This window comes from Danio aesculapii, chromosome 1, assembly GCF_903798145.1.
Source record: "Danio aesculapii chromosome 1, fDanAes4.1, whole genome shotgun sequence".
Lineage (NCBI taxonomy): Eukaryota > Metazoa > Chordata > Actinopteri > Cypriniformes > Danionidae > Danio > Danio aesculapii.
Window position 1 is genome coordinate 51,406,217 of NC_079435.1, and position 15,841 is coordinate 51,422,057.

General features: G+C 35.0%; 1 protein-coding gene across 1 annotated transcript in view; it reads left to right on the forward strand.

The window, feature by feature from the left end:
• Window positions 1–15,841, forward strand: part of mad1l1 (mitotic arrest deficient 1 like 1) — a 114,277-nt gene that overhangs the window by 19,579 nt on the left and 78,857 nt on the right. The window contains exons 10-11 of the mRNA XM_056462275.1: window positions 1,669–1,755; window positions 13,144–13,288. Of these exons, the coding sequence (XP_056318250.1) occupies window positions 1,669–1,755; window positions 13,144–13,288 (232 nt within the window). The remainder of the gene's footprint in view (window positions 1–1,668; window positions 1,756–13,143; window positions 13,289–15,841) is intronic.

Here is a 15,841-nt window from a genome sequence, read left to right on the forward strand (position 1 = left end):
CTCAGTTTTCATCATTTTTGATGGGCTTTTTTTTTATCCAAGAGAAGAGTTGAGCCCTACCTGTGCACATGCCCGGCTACATTTATAATAGTGGTATTAAGACTTATTAGTGGCTTATGTCAATTGTCAATATACATGTTTTTCATATCACATTATACACTCATTTACACACTAATTAGTCGTCATGATTGTGTTTATTAGGATGCAGTTTGGAATGTTAAACCATAGTTATTTTATATTTACAAAGACTCCTTAGTAGTGAGTTGACAGTAGATTGTGTTCTGTCAAATAAGTGAATGGTTTTATATTATTGATAAGGGCCCTGTTGCCTTAACAACTGTACAAATGCATCACGTGCTCAAGTAAAGTGAAAACGGGATACAATTTTCGACTTAAACTGACCCCAAAACCTAAACAGAACCATTTTACACTGAACATAAAAATATATGAGTCTTTGTAGCTACAACATAATGTTTAACATTGCACACTGTATCTTTATAAATGCAATCATGACCGACTAATTAACTCTTATAAATCAATGTATAATGTGTTATGAACATGTATTTTGAAAAAATGAAATGCATCACTTTAATAACACTACTATAAATGTAGCTATAACTGTCATTGTTATAGATTTGTTTGTGTCTTTACAGATACATCTATGGAATTGTTCTGGTTGATTTATAAATAATTCTAAACTGACTTATAATTCATTATGAGCATGAGCTCCATAGAAACCTAAAGACAAAACCACTGTGCACAAACACCTTTGAACAATTTAACTTTGGAGTAGTGGTTGTAAGTTGGAAATGTCTCTCAGTGTACTCTCCTGATTTTCTCAGAAAGTTCAGAAAAACAACGCCAGGGGAGGACACTTTGTTGTAATCAGTTGTACTTTTAATTACAAAAAGCCAAAATGTTACAGCTTTGGGCTCCAGAAACTTCATTTCTGTTAGCTACAGAGACTACTATGAATGCATGAATGACTTTGTGTTTCATTAGCAGGTGCTAATGAGTCTTTTGTAGAATGGGTTCTAGTTTGAGAGCGAGTTTTTAGACTTTACAGTTTGTGGACTTTATAGGCTGCCTTCTACAACGAAATGCACATGGTAATGCGTTTGGACCTTTGTTGGAGATGATCAACCTTGCATGTTTAAAGTTGACCTGACTCAAAATTATTTATTTTTATTTGTGCTATCGATCAAAAAAAAAAAAAAAAAAAAAAAAAAAAAAAAAAAAAAGAATGAAATGTGCAGTAAATAACATAATTATTTATATTTAATTTTAGTTTCCAGACGTGTAGTTTTTATTGCATTGTGGCACTCAATTCCTTTTCCCAATCTCAGGGAAAAAAGTACAGAAAATGTACACAGCCCACATGTTAGAAAAAGGTTACTTGATTTGCAAACCTAGTGTTAAATTATTCTAACATTCAAAACTGCTTCTTTAATATTGCATTTGGCCCTTCAGAGGTGATTGGTCAGCATTATGTGAAGGTGAAGCACATATTGAGCATTTTCAGAAAATGAAAAATGGACTTTGACTGAACTTTTTCCATTTTTGTGAGCTTTTCATGCCCTATTCATCTCTCATGTTGCTAGTATATATGTGAATTGGTACACGTTCTTCTTTTTTTTTTTACTTTTTAATTATTATTTTCTTTTATAGAAAACCTGAGGATTTATCCAGGGAGGTGATACAGATTCAACAGCGAGAACTGAACTTCAAACAGCAGAACTATAGCCTCAATAGCAGGTAAATGATCACATTTTCAGACTTCGGGTCATGAATTTTGATTCATTGCTCTTGATTTAAGACAATCCAGAGATACAGTTTTACAGGCTTGAAGTTATGACTATTGGATTGCATATGCTCCATAAATGTTATTTTGTGCTGCCTGGTAAAAGCATCTGTGCAAGTGCAAATAATTGTTGTGGTGTAACCCGTTTTCATTCCTCTACAAAACATCAGCTAATTACTGCACTGTTTGTGCCTGCCAGGGCCTGAATAGTAGCACAGGACTGTGGCTATTGTGCATAATTTTACTCATTCCTAAAGGCTCTGTGCTATAAAGCTTAAAACTTTTTTTTCTTTCTTTTTACTATTGCTTAAAGGTTGAATGAAGTAAATTCATTCACTCATCAAAACCGTAATTTGAAAAGTTTCACATCGTTTCAGAGAGCTGTAGACTGCTATATAGAATTAGACTTTTGCTTGTGGTTTCTCGTCAGCCATTGTTGCATTGGCACTAAAGCTTAACATTTGTATATCTTTAAACATTTATTTAAGTGCAATAAAAGAGGTGCCAACTTATTGGTGGTTCTGTAGTTTGGTTTGAAAATAAAGGAATCTGTTAAAAGATACGTTTATGCATGTGTAGGTACAGCTATGGAAAAAATAAGAGACAACTTAAATTCTAAGTTTCTCGTTGTGCACAGGATTTACTAGGCATTTGTTTGAGTAAATTGATCACATTTGTTTAATTTCTGTAACATTTCTAATTTTTGTTTTCTTCATAAAATGATCAAATTGAGTGATTTCATTTTGAAATTGTGTTTTTCCATCAAACTCTTTTGAAGTTAAAACATTGCTGTTGTGCTTTTTAAAAATTATTAGAAACATAATATAATGTATTATATGTATATGAATATAAACATAATATAAAGTCATATTTTTACATTTTTTGACATCAGTTGTTTGCATTTTATTTTACTTAAACGCATAACAAATTAATTGGTAATCCAATTGGTCAAAATACCAAAAAATGTTGCAGTGTTTTTAAAGATGTTTGAATTAATCTTTAAACTGTGATACCAGTGTTTTAGTACATCAATAGAAGAGTTAAGAAATCAGTTTGTGGTGGAATAACCCTGATATATTAAAAAAAAAATATTAAGCCATATTTTTTATTTATTTTTATTTATTTTTTGATCAGTTAATATTTTCTGGATAAAACAAATGCTTATTAATAAATGTTATGAATTTACAGAATAAAATGAATATTAAAATTTTGCTCACACATAGTAAATTCAATGCAATTAGAGATTTGTTTGAATTATTATAATATTTTGCTATATTTCTAATTTAATATGTGTTTATATGTCTATAATTGGTAACACTTTAGTTTAGGGCACAATTCATTAGCTACTGTCTTATTACCTGCCTATTATTAAGATATTAACTGTGCATTAGTAGTTATAAAATATGATAATATTCCCTAATCCTACACTCTTAGAAGAAAAGGTACATGGTGGTCCAAATAATGTTCTTTAAGGAACAATTTTTTTTCCCTTTTGTAAAAGTTGTAGCTTATATGGTACAGAAAAGACCTCTTATGGTACTGTTCTGTACATTTTATGGTAAAATTGAAATGAAGGTACACAATTGTTCAAAAATGTCAAAAAAGTACATAAGTGTTGGACAACTCCTTATTTATTACAATATCTATAAAAGTAAATATCACTGGAAAGGCAAAGTGATTTTATGAATAATTTTCATATTAAAAATTGAATTTCATTAAAAAGCATGTTTAAAGAAACTCATAATTATGAAATAATTAATTGGTTATTATTAATCATTAAGTTCTATAAAACAAAACAACTGCTAAAACAAAACTATAGGTATTGTAAAGTAAACATTTAAGGCATTTTTAATAAATATTTGAAAAGGATTTTCTGATAAATACAGTTTCATTGTTGATATCTGCACCTTTTGTCGTCTGCTTTCCACTACACACGTGAGCTGGCAATAGTCCTGCATGTGCAAAGTGTTCATGCAGACATTTAGGTTTTGTAAAAATAAAAACATCGTGCATATCTCGTTACAATAGTTTTGCAGAATTCTATTTCTATTTTAAAATCACGTAAATTAAATTGACTTTTAAGTGATTAAAAAGGTATTGTGGGAATTGGAGAAAAAAAGTTTTATATTGTACATGGGAGAATGTATTTCTGTAACACATTTTTATGAAAAGTGTTGTGAAATGTTTAGCAAAAAATAGATCTTTTGATTTGTTAAAGTATTTTTTATTCTCTATTGTAAATGGAAAAGGGGCATTTACATAAAGAACCATTTAAAAAACATTGTTTAAAAATACATTTGATATTTCATATTTACTGAAAATAAATTGACGCAATTTGGATAAAGCAAAATACCTTTAAATAGTTCTTAAGGGAACACATTTGACACTGTAACGTACAGAGTGTCTTGTCACTGTGGTGGTACCTTTGTAGATCAGATTTGTACCTTTGATGAAGGTACAATACTTTATCTGCATTTAAAAAAAAAAAAGGTACAGTTTGGTTTCCCATGGTACAAATCATGTCCTTAAAGGTACAAACTGCAAAGGTACAGAGTAGTTTCTTTGACTTCAGGTCAATTCTGTTCCATAAAAAGGTACTTTCTCAGTGACAAGGGTTTTACCTTCTTTGGTACAGCGTTGTACTATTTTTATGAGAATGTACCAAAAACCCAACTTCTACATTATTAACTATTAATAAGCAGCTAATTAGTCATTTATGAAGTTAAAAGTGTTAGTTAATGGTATGCTAATACCGTGAATTGTGACCTCTAAACTAAAGTGTTATCCTATAACGGTGGTTGTGGTGCTCCATATAACTTTTTCTTCTTTTTGAAGTTGATGGCAAGTAAAAAAAACACTAATTTCTACAGTTACCAGTGTGTTTTTTTCCCATATCATAGAACTGAATACCTATGATCTGATGAAATTTCATGTTAAATTTTTGATGCACTCGAGTCTCACTGTCACTTCATGCTTTCTGAGATTTGACATCCTCTGTAAGAATGGAGATGGACTGCCTCTTTTGAACCTTCAGTTGTGAGTGACAGCTCTACGCCAGAGCGTGTGATCTGTCCCTCAAGCCACGCATCGGGACAGTTTCTCTCATTTCAATGGCACTCTGTGGGTTCACGTCTGTTTTTTTTTTTTTTGTGCATACAAATGTCATTATTTGACAAGGCTTCTAATGTGGGTCTCTTTTCATCCTGTGCTGTTCTTTCAAAGGCAGTAATGGGGTCTTTTCTAAAGTCTCTCCGGCCAGCATTAGCCCGTCTCTTTGAAGCTCTTTCTGGTCTCTCTCTCGCTTTAATTGTCAGACAGTAATTGGTGGATGGGAGTCGGTGCGTGTCGGTGCTGCGGCTCGTCACTTGAGCAGTCAAGTCAAACCAAACTCTGACAATATCAAATCTCACTAATGAGCGGAGTGTTGAGATTGGGCTAATTATGAACTATGATGTCGTCTAAAACAGCTTTGCAAAGTAATGAGTCTGCTGTCATTTCGTCTTATATGGAAGAAGTTGGGGCTGTCTCTGGTTTTTTCCAGGGCTCCTAAAAAAGAAAAAATTGTCATTATTTACTCTACATTTACTTGTTCCAAACCTGTTTGAGTTTCCTCCTTCTGTTGAACGCATAAGATGTTATTTTAAAGAAGACTGTAAACCTGGAAACATTGACTTCTTGGCAAGCGCCAACATCCTGCTCTCCCTCGTGAAGCTAATACGGAAGTGACTGAAACTGCAATTCATCAAAATTCCGCTAGGCCTTTCTCCATAATGGAGCACATTTCTATTGACCCCAATGTTAAAACGGCTAACTTTACAGCAAAAAAAATGCATTTATAGACTGGTACAAAAAAGCGATTTTGGTGTATATAGCTAATATTACCCTTCATGACAACTGTAAGGGGGTGAATTTTTTTAACTCATCCGTCTCGTTTATATTAATTCTGCCTAATTAAGGGTGTGGCCACCTGAGTGACAGCTAGGTCTTGCTGGTCGTCATCATGTCATTTCAGCTGATTCCGGCTGATTAGCCCATGAACTCAGCATATACATCATATTTTTGTTTTGTTTTATGTGGCTTTTCACAGTCAGTTGCCTTTTGGAATTATTTCTTAGCATTATCAGATGATATTGCATGCTGTGCACTTAATTATACTCACAAACCATTCAAGTGGCCTCCATTTCCCAGGTCATTTTATATACTTTTATACCATCTCTATAAACGTATTTGTTTAATTTAGGATAATTTATAATTTATATTTTTCTTTAGAACTTGAATACACTCCAGAATCTGACAGATTGATTAGCTGTAGGCTATAGAACAGTGATCTGAAACATTGACATACAGTTTTATGCCTGGATTTCATAAATATCCTTGCATTTATAACACAGACTATATTTGTAAGTATTTGTAAGTAATTTGCGTTTTCCTCTTAGTGGCTCAGTGTATTTCAGCAGTGTTTTTAAATAACTAAACACTCCGCAGGTAATGAAGTATTAAGCGAATCTCCCAATGAAAAGCCTGTCTAATCAAAACGTTAGGAGGCATCTGTAGCTCCACTCACGCTTTTTACACTCTATGCTTCCTTGTAGGAAAAACAAATACTATGGAAGGATGAAAATGGCTAAACCTATTTATGACAACCCAATTCCCCTGAGATAGCTGCTATTAATCGACACAGACAACTGAAAAAGTAGTTCGTTGTATTTACGATTATAAAGATAAGAAAGAAAAAAAAGAATATTAAATCACCCTAAGTATATTTTTTACAGTACTGCTTTTTGCTTATAATGTCTTATTGCTCATCTTCATAAATTAAAATAAGGACACATGACAGCTGGGTGAGACTCTGCAAAATAAACTGAAACTCTGACCAACGTGAGGAGACGTTTACTCACATGTGACTTGTTTTAGCTCTCTTGGTCCATTTAGAAACTTTGCCATGTGAAAGCGAACTGCACCAAGAACAAAGTGCAACATTGTAACAGTTTTAATCCTTGTTTTGGAACAAGAGAATCAATCAACAGGTGTGAAAGCACCCTAAGTGGTGCCAAAATCAAAGAAAATAACAAATTAAACAAACTAACTAAACCTTTCCCACCTCTAAATAACTAAAGAGAAAGCTGAAAATAGAAAAAAGGCATCACACATGCCTCACTACAACTGCACTCCCAAGTTCCAACTTTCATTAAACACACCTGATCAAACTAATTGAGTCCTTCAGGCTTGTTTAAAACCTACAGGCAAGTGAGTTGAAGCAGGGTTGGAAATAAACTGTGTAGGGCTGCGGCCCTTCAGGAACTGAGTTTGAAACCCACTTACCTTATGGATTAACAAAGAATCATCTACGTGTATGTAATATGCAAGTCACGTGACTAGCTTTACTTTCACTTCTCTTTTAGTAGATTAAAGCAGTTTAGTTTGGACATTTAGATGTACTAAAAATAATGAAGTGAACCAGAGAACAGGTTAAACACACAAGTGTCACACAGAAAGACAAAGAGCAGTTACGAGACGAAGGATTCCCCACAGTCTGGTGCGAGTCGTCACTGGAGCGATTAAATGAGCCCCATCCATTCCTCATTGGTCCACACGTGAAAACTCCGTGAGCCAATTGTAACACCTAGATTTTAGAAGGATAGCAGAGAGCAAATAAAAACAGAAAGGGGAGGAGGGAACAACAAAGCAACACCGCTGCACGTAACACACTGGTTACAGGTTTCCAGCTTTCTTCAAAATATTTTTGTATTTAACGGACGAAAGAAACTCATAAAGGTTTGGAAACACTTTAAGTGGAGTAAATAGAGTAATTTTTCTTTTTTGGGTAAACTATCCCTTTAAGTAGCTTACATTTTATTGTTTTGAGCAGATGTTGGCTTTTTTGCCAAGCAACTCACTTTGGGTGGAAAATAATGCTTTTTGTGAATCTTTGGTTCTTGATAATTGCAGACAGTAGTTGAAGTAGGCTTGAATCAATGTCCTATAACATTTTGGCTTCACACAATAATTGCTTAAGGTGCCTCAGTGGTGATGCTTAATCGATGGTATTGGCAACAAATTTTTTTTTTTCCTTTTTTTTGATCGACTGATTCATGTAAACCAGGGTTAATAGGTTTTTCGCTTTCGCTTCACTTTTGTCCAGTCTGGCTCCTCATACATGCATTCAGAGAGTTTGAAGCAGTTTAGTTAGTCTGTTACTATTGTTACAGCCTACCGTAGTTACTGGCTCTGACAGGAAGAGTGGTTGAGCTCAAGTGCATCAAGTGAAATGCAAATGAGAAATGTCTTAAAGTGGCCGGGCATTTCACATACTACAGAGCTTTTGATTAGTCAAGATTTGATGAGAAACTGAAGCATGAGGTGACTTGAAAGAAGTTGTTGATCATTTAGATGTAATTGACAAACTAAGCCTTGGATGTTTATATCAGATTTTATATCTTCTAAATGCACATTTTGTCACTGTTTTGGAGCACACTAGCATATATATATATATATATATATATATATATATATATATATATATATATATATATATATTAGATAGATAGATAGATAGATAGATAGATGGCCTGCACAATATGTCGCTTCAGCATCGATATCACAATGTTCAGTCTGAATTTAATCACGGTATTTATTCAGAATTTATATGATTTATGCAAAAAAGTTTTCTTACTTTGAATTTTTGTCTTGTTTCTAGTCCAAATATCTACATTTAAAAGCTAAAGCAAGTTTATATTACTTCACTGGTGGATACTTTTGCTTGTTTTAAAGAAAAACTCTTGCAAAAAAAATAATAAAAATCTAATAAAAAAAAATAATAAAAAGCATTATTTTCCACTTTATAAAAATATAATAAAAATCAACTAATAAAAATCCTAGAGGAAACCTTGTCCTCCTTATTAACACTGCATTGCTTTCTCTTTTCAGGGTGTTTGTTTAAGATTCTTCTAACCTTTAAACAGAAGTTCAATGGCTGCTCTTGTGTGAGTTATTTCTGTAATGGAATAAAGCGATGGACCGTAAAATCACCCTCTTTGTATTATAACATGAGTGCTTATAGATGCTTTGCATACATGCGTGTTATGTGTGTTGGCGTGCATTCACAAGGTTCACTTGGTCGAATCGCTCCATTAAACTAGTCCTTCTGTGTTGAGAAACTGGGCCAGCTAAATCAATTACCCTATTCGCTAACGAATAGAGGCAATTTGCATAATAAGCCTCAGTATGTACCGGGGTCATATTGATAGAAGACGAGTATGGTTTTGTGATTAGATTGTGCATTATTGTCTTATTGACCCTCCACGGCAGGCCATGCTGATTTTCATTACAGCTCAAATTGGGCTGGATAGTTAGCATCTGGAAGAGATGAGAGGAGTTAATCAATTTAGCTATGAGGACACACACACATTTTGACTCGCTCTTGCAAATGCTGGCCCACACAAACTCACCCGCCCTCCTCCTACAAACAAATTTCCCTTGTCAACTACCTCCAGAAAGCACAATTACATCCAGCCGTACAGTCTTAGCACTTTCTCTCTCTTTAATCCAGCAGACACAAAGCCTCACACACACTTTTCCAGCGCATTTGATGGAATTGAACTCTTGCTGTGGGTAATTCCTCTCACTCTGCAAGGTCAAGTGGAAAAGTGCTATCGCAGTCAGGGTCTATCTGTATCAAAACATCCTTCTTTTATCTTCAGAAGGCACATGCACACGTAAATAAACCGCTTCCTCTTATGTAAATATGTGCTGCCATTTTACTTACTGTTTTGATGTCCATTTCTGTTTAAACCGTGACGACAGACATTGGTTATGCGACTCGCTGTATATGTACTGGCCTTTTGTTGAGTATCTTGTATGTTGATAATGAAGATGAAGTGATTCTAAAAAGGTAATGGTGTAAAATACCTGTATCAAAATGTGGTTTGGCATTTTAGTTTGATGGATATTGTTGAATTGATCTTGGTTGCCCTTGCATTCTTGAAAAACAGCAGTATGGATAGGAAATATGGAACTGCTTTCCATTAAAAAAAATGGAGATCCTGCAAAACAAGTTCTGTTCATTTCGGTAAAAAATCATCCATCCATCCATTCAATTCATCTTTATTTCTCAAGTGCTTTTACAGTGTAGATTGAGTCAAAGCAGCTTAACATAGAAGTACTATTGAAATTGAAACTGTGTAAGAGTTAAAGTTCAGTTCAGTTAATTTTCACTGCTGAAAGTCCAAACACTGAAGAGCAAATCCATCAATGTGCAGCTCCACAAGTCCCAAACCAAGCGAGCCAGTGGCGAGGAACAAACTTCACCAATTGACAAAAGTGAAAACCTAGAGAGAATCCAGGCTCAATTGGGCATGACCATTTGTCCTCTGGCCAAGCTTCTTGTGCAGAGCTGCAGTCTAGGCAGCGAGGCTGGAGAACACTGGACGTCCATTGTGGAGAAGCTGCAGGTGTGAGTAGGTCACTGGCGGGTGTACAGGCTTGCCCACAGAATCAATGCGGAGACTCGGCTGTCACTGGGGTCTTTCAGGAATCAGTCTCATGCTGTTCACTCCTCCATGACTGCCACAGCGTCTGCTCAGGATACGGACTGGTCCAGAGTTATGGAGACCTCTAGAAGTCATCTATGGTGGTGTTACGGTTGTAGCCTGCTTGTGCGTGTGTGTCATGACGTCACTCGCTGTTTGTTTCCTGGAGTCTGGTAGGTCCGCCTTTGCGCACCTGCGGTGAGTTGTACTTCTGTAAATTGGCTAAAAATATGGACCGACGTTGAGTGGAGGGAGAGGAGACTTCACTGCCAGCCATCAAGCTTCATCAGGTTGTCCGTGGGGTCTTAAAAAGTATTAAAAGTTGATAAATCAATTATGAGAAAAAATTATGGCCCTTAAAAGTTATTAAAAAGTCTTAATCACGTTTTTACAAGGTCTTAAATTTTGTTCAAGGGTTGTCAAAAGTGTTTGACTCCAAAAAAGCATAAATAAATTTCTTTTCCTCCTCATATTAGAAACGGCGTGCTAGATTCATGCAATTTGGTTCAGGCCAGAATGTGTCCAGCCAGGCTCCTCCGTCTGGGTGATGTCACGTAATTTGCAACAATCGCGGGAAGGTCATGTGACACTCTCCACATATATTGAAACAGACGGCAAAATGGAAAATGTAAGTTTGCGTACTCCAAGTTGGAGAATGACGCAGTTAAACGGTGGCTGAAGCCTGTGGCTGAAAACAACCTTGTGATTTATTTTTTCAAGCTTTGTTTCTTCCGAGTTTATCTGAGTTCTGTTGCATGGTTGTGCTCCATTGATTTAACTACAGCTTTTTATTAACAACTGTTTATTAAGTTAAAGGTTTGATACTGATTAGAACTTAAAATAGCAATGAGGTCTTAAAATATTGTGAGAAGGTCTTCAAAAAGTCTTAAGGTATTGAAATTACCCTAAGGAATCCTGCATATACCCTGTTTATCTATTTTACTATAATTTCGTGCATTTTTTTTTTTTTTGTTTAAGTCTTACTTTAGTTTGCTTTGTTATTTGTTAGGTTTGCTAGGCTTAGGTTAGTGTTTGAAATTTGTTGGAGAATGTGAGTTTGGATTCTTTATTAATTTTTGCTTGGTTATGACAAAAGTTTTGTTGTAATAAATTTACTAGTTTAGAGGGAACTGGATTCACGTGTCTTCTTTATATTGCGTTGCCTTGTGGATTAAAAAAAGGGGGTTCGTAACATTCAACTTATCGTGCAATACTTGGAGATTACCTCAATTTTTGCCATTGCAATATATTTGCAAATTCACAAATAGGGTAAAGCCATTTTGCAATGATGTTTACATACTTCACCAGTGACAGTTTATAATTGGACATTTACCTAATAGGACATTTAAAAGTGTATATAATAGGATATTTACCTTTTTAACATCAAATTATAGAATCTAAATAACCATAAGAATTATACAAATTTTAAAGTGTTTAGGGCTATTTGCATAATTATGCTGTTATATAATAAGCATAAAGCATCTTAAAATGACAATAATATCACGTATCACAACAATTTCTGTGACAATGTATCGCATGACAAAAAGTTCCTTATAATAACATGCCTAGTCTTGGTTCTGTATGTCTGTTGTTGACTGCATGGAGGAAGATTTAAGTTTGAGGTTTCTTTTCTGACATGGCTTGACTATAACACTTTTGTGGAATTGATTTTTGTTTGCTTGTCGTTTTTGAAGGAGCGAGTGAAAGACATTTGCTGCTGCTGTTGGTGCTGTTGTTTATTATTTTTAAATTTTTTAAATTGAATATCAAAATAAATTTTTGAAGGAGCAATGATTCATCAAAGCTTTTTTTTAATTCCAAGCCAGGTGTTTTTTTTTTTCAGTTGTTGTCAATGGAAGCAGCATGTTTTTTTTTTATTTTTTATTTTTTTTAAGAATAGCAGTATCATAGCGAGGCACTGGGAATCTGTTAAGTCCTCACACTCACATCTGAGCATTTTTTGGAAGAGAGCTTGTGTTTTCAGCTGCACAAAAGCGCTGAAGAAATGCACTAAATTCATAAATTTACAGTTGATTTATTTTTATTTTTAATATAATTAGTTTTTAGGGGGTTTTCACCTTTTATTGGGATAGGATAGTGGAGGACCAGATTTTAATACAGATTTACCAGATTTTAATACATCTATTGTAATTTCAGCTTCTGTAGTGGAAAGATTTGTTGAAAATGATTGCATTTGATTGGTAATATAAGCGTTTGAAATGAATGATGTCCTTTGTATAAGCAGAGAATGCCTTGGAAATCTATTTTAGAGGAAAATATCAGCAATATGCTTATACAAAACACTACTAAACATTGATTGAGCTATAACATTTTTATAATAACTTGCAATTTTATAAACCAGAAACAGACGTTTAAAAAAGGTAAACAGAATAAATGTATGGTCTTTTTATGCTGACATCAAGGTCCTTAATATGAGAATTATTGTAGTCCTGGCAATTCTTGTTTCAAATGAGAACCAAACTGAAGTGTGTGCATTCAGACTAGTTAGTGCCCATTTAGAAAGATATTGTATAAATTAATCACCATCAGACATACACATTCATTTACCGTCCCCAGGGCTTTATTCAGGTCTCTTTCAAAGAATTGTTTATGGCTCACTGTCTTTCAAACATTGTGCACCATTTCCCAGAATGGCCCAGCAACAAAGACCGTATACTCTACTGTGAACGCTGAGAAGGGAGCTTTTATGTTATAAGGAAATGACCTTCCAGGATATAGAGGATGCAGTTCTTTGTGTTCTCCCCAGAGCTGCTCCATCTTAATGTTCTGGCTTTTTCTATCTGTCTCTTTCAGTGTTCGCTCTGTGGAAAAGGCCCGCTCTGAGCTCCTGACCGAGATTGCTCAGCTGCGCGCAAAGGCTCAAGAAGAACAGAAGAAACGAGAGAACCAGGACTCACTGGTCCGTCGCCTGCAGAAGAGAGTCTTACTGCTCACCAAGGTATGCAAAAACGTATTGGTTACCACATTGTTACACTTGTCAAAACTAACTGGTTTAAACTTCCTCTACAGTAGTAAATGGCTTTATTTTACTTTATTTAAAATAGACGAAGTAACTTTTTTTGCTCTGGTTAAATAACAAAGTGTTCAATTTATGCTTTTATTAAGTCATTTACAGTTTTGCTAGTCAGCTATTAGCTATTATGGGGTTTTCATACTAGATGTGGCTTGTACAAATAAATCAGGCGTAATTAGATGTGTTGGCATTTTGAGTTTACGCACTTCATTTGCTCGTGAAATTCGCTTCACAATAGACATGGATTCGCATCATAGGTGGAGCTTCTGTCTGCCTGGTGACCCCAGTTTTGTTGCTAAATGGCTAAGATGGATTTTATTGAGAGAGTAGCTGTGCTTTATGTGCTTTTGGAAGGCTGATAAATGGCATAGATTCATTTGGCGTCATGTTTGAGTCCACTAGAAATTTTCAGAGGTGCACCCAGGTGTACCCAGAGTTCATCAACTTCTCCAGAAACTGTACCCTGAAGGAGGATTTCCCCTCGGGACACCAACAACAGGCAATGTGTCATAATCACACCCCTACAAGGGCAAGCTCCCGATTGGTTAACATGGCGCAAATGTCTGCCAAAGTTTAGATATTCGCACGGTAAGCTTGGCAAACGTGCATTGACTTAACATGTAAATCACTTGCGCAATTTATTTTTGTTGAGAGGACAGTTATTTTTCTGAATAGAAAAAAATATTTACCAATGAGATATTGTAGGATACCTGAGATTTCACTGCATTTATATTAGTGGTGGGCCGTTATCGGCTTTAACGTGCTGCTTTAACGCAAGACTCTTATCGGGCGATTAAAAAAAATATCGCCGTTAATCTATTCTCATGCGTGACGTGCTAACATGGATGCAGTTCACTAGAGGGAATCGGATTAATGTTAGCTCCACATCTAACTATAAGGCACCTGTAGAGTTTATGCATTTGAGTATATACATATATGAATGAAATGAACCGGGTGCTTTGAAAGTAAACCGGTGAGCCGTCTGACAAAAAAGTTCCCTTCTGTATCAAATCAGCAGGATGCCCTCCTGGATCTTTCACTTACTTCGAAGACACTACTGACTATGCTTACTTGGACATCTGTAATCTAGTTATTTGCCTTAATTGACAATAATATAATGAAGATGTTTACGTGAAATGCTTTCATGTAAGAGTTTCTTGTAATTTTGGGTGACTTTAACTGCACTTCGGCAGTTTTTTTTCACTCATGAACATTTCATTTATGCCCCGTGACAAACTGGAGTATTAGATGCAAATAAGGAGTAAGGACTGGTGAGAGTGGTATGGAATTTAATAACGCACACCGAATGGAAAGAAAAAAACTGCATTTTGCAGTGTGCGTGTGTGCGGTCCTTTACTGACTGATTTTCTTGTAGGGAAAATATGGCGAAAAGTCCTACATGAAGGTCATTGTTTGATTGCGGTGTTTCCTTCAATAATGCAACTAATATATCCATACTCCACATGTCTTGGGCTAATTCCATTTCTGTTTAGTTCAGTGATGACTTTAGTCAGATGAAGGTAATCAAAAATCGCTGTTTTGAGCTTATGTAGGCCTACAGTTCAAAATTAGTGTTTAACTGAATAAACAGTTAGTAACTCAAGTACATCTTATTGAACATTAATTTATTTTCATCACCAATTATCATAGTAGAACAGTTTCTCAAGCAGTGTGTGATGCATTTTGAAAACAGGAGATGAGCCCCTGGTCTAATGCGCCACCTGGCTTGAGAAACCCGTTCTCAAAGACTTACTTTTAGTCATTATTTGGGTAGCACACATATTCTGAATGCATTCGGCAGAATTCAAATGAGCCATTTTAATCTAGATTAATTCCCAGATTACAGTGAGATTAATCTAGATTTAAAAAATGAATCTATGCCCACCTATAATATAGAAATAAAATTCATAATTGCGATCTCACGTTGTTATTCTTCAGGCAAATAATTAATCTGTGCATATTAATCCACTGAAAAAAAGAAGTAAATTGTTTTTGTAATCTTCAATCAAAGTCTAACCATTTGCTTCTATAGGCAATCCTTCCGTTAACATCAACCTGAGGGTTTCCATCGCAACTGTATATCAATATCCATAACCACGCCCTTCTTACCATTAGTTTGCTATGAGGAAATTATGTTTAACAGAAAGCCTTGCCTCCAACTCGATATTCAGTTTCAGTTGAAAGTACATCAACATACTGAAATAAGTCTCATCTTCCAGCCACTATGTCTGTTCTAAAGATGTGCATCAAACTGCTTAATTCAAGTGGGTTTCCTTTGTGAACTTTTTGAAATGTCAAAGTTATTGTTGTAAAGTTAATGTAGATTTTCAGTAAAATGAGAGAAATACGGTATATTCATTTGTTTCAAACATGAATTAAAACGATGAAGGTGAGTTAATGATGACACTTGTCATTTTTGATAAACTATTGCTTTAAAGCAAGTGAAAGAGTCATGAAAAGTCTGATTTGACCTATTAT